Source organism: Mus pahari, chromosome 4 (assembly GCF_900095145.1).
Source record: "Mus pahari chromosome 4, PAHARI_EIJ_v1.1, whole genome shotgun sequence".
In the NCBI taxonomy this organism is placed as follows: Eukaryota; Metazoa; Chordata; class Mammalia; order Rodentia; family Muridae; genus Mus; species Mus pahari.
The window spans coordinates 25,315,694-25,321,373 of record NC_034593.1 but is presented as its reverse complement, the minus strand read 5'-3'; the positions used below and the strand labels follow the sequence as shown (position 1 = coordinate 25,321,373).

The window sequence follows — 5,680 nt, the reverse complement described above, 5'->3', positions numbered from 1 at the left end:
TGTAGGCTTCTTATATGTTCATGGGCATCTCTTTCTTTAGGTTGGGGAAGTTTTCTTCTATAATTTTGTTGAAGATATTTACTGGTCCTTTTTAAGTTGGGAATCTTCACTCTCTTCTATACCTATTATCCTTAGGTTTGGTCTTCTCATGTGTCCTGGATTTCCTGGATGTTTTGGGTTAGGAGCCTTTTGCATTTTGCATTTTCTTTCACTGTATGTCAACAATGTTTTCTATGGTATCTTCTGTACCTGAGATTCTCTCTTCTCTCTCTTGTATTCTGTTGGTGATGCTTGCATTTATGACTCTTGAGCTCTTTCCTAGGTTTTCTAACTCCAGGGTTGTCTCCCTTTGTGATTTCTTTATTGTTTCTAGCTCCACTTTTAGATCCTGGATGGTTTTGTTCCTTTCCTTTACCTGTTTGAATGTGTTTTCCTTTAACTCTTTAAGGGATTTTTGTGTTTCTTCAAGGGCTTCTAGCTGTTTACCTATGTTCTCCTGTATTTCTTTAAGGGAGTTATTTATGTCCCTCTTAATGTTCTTTATCATCATCATGAGAAGTGATTTTTAGATCTGAATCTTGCTTTTCTGGTGTGTTGGGGCTATCCAGGATTTGGTGTGGTGGGAGAATTGGGTTCTGATGATGCCAACCTTGGTTTCTGTTGCTTATGTTCTTATGTTTGCCTCCTGCCATCTGGTTATCTCTAGTGCTACCTGCCCTGGCTATGTCTGACTGGAGCCTGTCCTTCCTGTGATCCTGGTTGTGTTAGAACTCCTCCAAGTCAAGCTGTCTCTGTGATCCTGGGCTTCTGGGATCCTATAATCCTGATATTCTGGGAGTGTCTGAGCTCCTGGGAGTCAAGCTACCTTTGGGACCTTGAGATCCTGGTGTGACCAAGCTCCTGGGATCCTGGGATCTCTGATCCTGGGCGAGTTAGAGTGCCTGGGAGTGGAGCTGCCTCTGGGTGTTGTGGGGCTGGCTGCAGAGTTCGTGCCCAAGGTCTGCTCAGGGTGCTGGCCCAGTGGAATTCTTTTTTTAAATCTAAACTTCCATATAGACTTCAAGGGATTCATTAATTTCCATATGGAGCTGTTTGTTTGTTTTGAGATATGAGTCCCTACTGATCATCAGATTTGACAGAAGAGGAATACAGCTCAGCTGGTCTTGAATTCAACCGTCCTCTCACTTCAGGAGTTCTGCATGCTTAAAATACAGGCATGCACCAACACATAAAGTCTCCACTCTCCCCAATACTACTTAAGTACAGTGAGTACTTAAGAGTACATGAAAAATCTGACCATCAGCCACAACCAGGGTATTACTGAAGTTTAACTCAGATTCACAAAAGGATTTACATATGAAAAACATGCCTCATATGTTAAAACTTAAAAAATTGGTTTTATAATATTATATTTTCATTATGTATAAATTAACAATTTACCTATAATAACTGGAATACTAAAACTCAGCAAAATTATTAAGAGTACTTTATTTTAACCTAGAAAATAAGTTAAATTGAATCTTTGTTTAACAATCACTATAAACTGAATTATTCTTTTTTTTTGTTTTTTTGTTTTTTTGTTTTGTATTGTTTTTTTTGAGACAGGGTTTCTCTGTATAGCCCAGGCTGTCCTGGAACTCACTTTGTAGACCAGGCTGTCCTTGAACTCAGANATCTGCCTGCCTCTGTCTCCCGAGTGCTGGGATTAAAGGCGTGCACCACCATGCCTGGCTAACTGAATTATTCTTAATGACTGTTTTTTTCTTTTTCTAAAAATTCTAGGCATACTCAGATTTGATAAAGAGTGGCCGACTAAAGCCAGATGATACAGATGTGGAACCGTATATGGTGGACGAACATATCTACCTTTCAGAAGTCTCCAATGGCCTTAAAAGACATTATTACTGGACACCGGATTACGGAGAAACTTACATGCCATCATCTTCTGCAGGCTTTGCTCTTGTTCCTGTGGGCGAACATCTATAAGAAAGATGCTTGAAAACAGTTTTCACACATCCATCTCAACACTTTTAGAGACTAGTATTTTGTAGACTATTTTTTTCTTTTGTAAATCAGAACAAGTTATTTTTATCAAAGTATAAAATTTTGTGTTATGTGCTCTTGTTGAGAAAAAACTGATTCTTAACATAGAGACTAAAATATCAACCCTGAAACAAAGCACAGAAACATAGTAGTTCTTTTTGTAATGAAAAACGAACATAAAAATAAAAAAGTCATGTCACTACAGATATCTTAAGCAAATGATATGGCAGATTTGCTTTGTAGCTGGCAAATTTCCAGTGGATTTTGAGAGAGATCAAAGCTCAGAAGTCAAAAAGTATTCCACATAGATGTTTAGGCATTACAGTTAGGTGGTAACAATTTCACAAAAACAAGGAAATAAAGTTTCCTGGCACAGACAACGACTATCTTGAGTCCAGCTGTCCTTCCTGCGCCTGGCTCTGCTTGATTCAATGCTGATGAGCATCCCCCGTGGTAGTCAGCATAAGTGTAGTCTGCCGCTCACTGCCTCCAGACAGCACTCCATCCTCTGCTGGGTAAGAGTCTACAGGGTTCTGGAAGGAGATGGCCTTTCAGGATTATACATTCAACTCCCTCAGCAATGCACGTTGCTTTCTCAGTCTACTCCTTGTGCTACCGTAGGCTCCTATTTTCTTCCAAGAGGAAGTGTAGAAGATGGCTGAAGGACCAGCAGTGAGTCTGTCTGAGCCTGCAGCGGGAGCCATGTGACCATTCTGTGTGTGCACCTATCCTGGGCTCCTACCACCTGAGTCTTTATGGTAACACATGTCCACACTTAACTGAGGTGAGGCCAGCTTAGCAGACAACTACTGGTTCTGACAACGGTAGGGAAAGTTTGATGACACAATGTGACAGGCCATTATTTACTGCCTCAGAGGCCAGCAGAATGCTTAGCTCCATGTATTCTGATGCCATTATATCATCAAGGCTCCTTCATACATTTGGATTCCATCTGAGAAATAAAAGAAAGCAGGCTTCCAAAAGATGAGCCTGAGAGTAGGTGAAGAAGCAATTTCTTCTCCAGACTTACCCTTAGGGAAGTTATGCAGGCTAACTCCTCTTCCTCTGTACATCTTACACTGTATAAATACAATATATGACGTAGCAATCATCTTTTAAGATCCTGCTTAAATATAGCTGATTATAGTCACAGATCATATACTAATAATGCTTCAACTCTGAAAGCAAAATTAAGTGTACAGCAATGGCTGAGAAACAACGAAATTCTAAACACCCTTAGTCATCGGGGAGATGCAAACTGAAACGACTTTGGGGATTACATCTTACAGCAGTCAGAACAGGCAAGATCAATAAAACAAATGGCAGCTCATCCTGATGAGGATGTGGGGGATAAGAGGAACATCACTCATTGCTGGTGGGAGGGCAACCTTTTGACAATTACTATGAAATCAGTGTGATGGTTCCTCGGGAGGCTGCAGATATACCTCAAGACCAAGTAGTAACTTTTGGGCATATACCCAAAGGAGACTCTGTCTTACTACAGAGACATTTACTCAACCACGGACAATGAAAATACTGTATAGCTGTTAAAATTATGAAATTCCCATGTTAGAAAAAAAATCCCAGTGAGTTAACTTACACTTTACTTTCAAAAGACCAAAGAGGTATGTTTTACCTTACATGTTATGACTGCTATTCTGGTCAACTTGACTACATCTGAAATTAACTAGAGCTCATGGGTGACCACACCCATGAGGGGTTTTTCTTGATTGGCTCACTGAAGTCAGAAGACCCACCTTAAATCTGGGTCACACTACCAAGTGACAGCTCATATAAAGGACAAGGAAGAAAGTGATTTTGCTTTTGTGCCTGCTTGCCCTTGTTCTTGCTGGCAACTTCATTCCTTTACTGGTATTAGAGCCTACTTTTTTGGGGATTCCAAGATAGACATTATTGATCAAAACTTATAAGCCACTCAAATAAATCACACACACAGTCATTCTATCACTTGTTTTTCTGGAGAACCCTGACTGATATTATGTGGATGTCAGCTTTAAAGCCTGTGAGATATATATATATATTTTCACAGAACCAGAGGTACCTAGTAGGGGACGAGTGGGAGAGGAGAGGATCTAAGGAGGGGAAGAGAACACACCATTAAGAGAAGGAGGTAGAACATGACTAAAGTAGAGGGTAAAGAGCAAAGGGTGAGGAGAGGATCAAGAAGCTAGTATGGTGAGGGACAACCAACACCGGAGGCATTTGGAAACCCACTACTGTAGAAGCTTCTAAAATATATACCTATGTCAAAGAAATCTAAAAGCACTCCCCCAACTAGACAATGCTCCAGCGAGACATTTTCCACCACCAAGTGAAACCTCCAGCGCCAGGACTGGGTCACACCTAATTCAGTGTTGTCCAAAGGGCCCCATGGAGACCCTCAAACAATTCAAGCTATTGCCAAAGACTACTGATTGCTCTCCACAAACTGATGGTAAGACCCTACTGGTGAAGAAGACATATATCTCATGGAACACAAGCCTAGCTGGTGCCTGACTAGAGGCTTTAAGGTACTCTGCACACGACTTGAGGAGAAAGGTGACCCAAACAGGCAAAACCTTTGATCTCCAGCAGTAGCCTGTCTGCACGGTACGGTAGTGCAATCGTGGCACAGAGTGAGGAGAAACCCATTACGCTGACAGTTCTCATCTTGTGAGCTGCAACCTCTTTGGGGCCAAATGACCCTCTCACAGGGGTTTCCTAAGACCATCAAAAAACACATTATAATTCATAACAGCAAAATTGAATGAAGTAGCAACAAAATAATTTTATAGTTGGGGGTCACCACAACACGAGGAACTGCAGTAAAGGATCATAGCATTGGTAAAGTTGTGAACCACTGATTTAAGACCCACTTCATAAGATGGAATTTATGCCTGACACAACTTGAGACAGGCCATGGGCCCAAGGTAAACCCAAATATTATGGTTCTGTTAAAGAAACATAGCAATAAAATGGTTTCTAACAACATTCGACTGCCACCCCATATGTCAGTGCATCTTATATCACTCAGCCATCATCAGAGAAGCTGCTTCTTGAAGAAGTTGCAAACTAACACAGAGACCCACAAATGGACAACGGGATTTTGGACCACAGTCCTAAATGGGATGTCTTCATCAAACCCACCTGTTAAGGCTCAGGGAGCCATGTTGAAGAGGACAGAAAGATTGTAAGAGCCAGAGGGGATGGAGGACTCCAAGAGACTAGTGTCCTCCAGATACAATAGGACTGAGGTACAGAGGTAAGAATTCAGAGGCTGTGGTAGCACACCCAGAGCCTGCATAAGTTAAAGTCAGACAGGGTCCCAGTGGGGACAGAGGGAAATAGATCTAGGCTCCAACCACTCACCAAGAAGCTATCTGCTATCCACATTTACTTGTGAAGGAAAAATTAGTTTTTCCAGTAGAATATAGCTCAATATATTAGCCACACTTTAGGACAGGCCTCATGCCCTATAGCCAACACAAAAAGAACTCGATGGTATTTTTGTAGACTGTCTTAGATTGCTTTTTTCAGTCCTTTCTGTCTGACTGGTCTTTGTTTGTTTGCCTGTTTGTTTTTTAAAGAGAGAGAAAGAAGCCGGGCGTGGTGGCGCATGCCTTTAATCCCAGCACTC

General features: G+C 41.4%; 1 protein-coding gene across 1 annotated transcript in view; it reads left to right on the top strand.

The window, feature by feature from the left end:
• Nucleotides 1–2,423, top strand: part of Lrrc34 (leucine rich repeat containing 34) — a 24,347-nt gene extending 21,924 nt beyond the window's left edge. The window contains exon 11 of the mRNA XM_021196585.1: nucleotides 1,783–2,423. Coding sequence (XP_021052244.1) covers nucleotides 1,783–1,986 — 204 coding nt within the window. The 3' untranslated portion in view covers nucleotides 1,987–2,423. The remainder of the gene's footprint in view (nucleotides 1–1,782) is intronic.
• The last annotated feature ends 3,257 nt before the right edge of the window (nucleotides 2,424–5,680 follow it).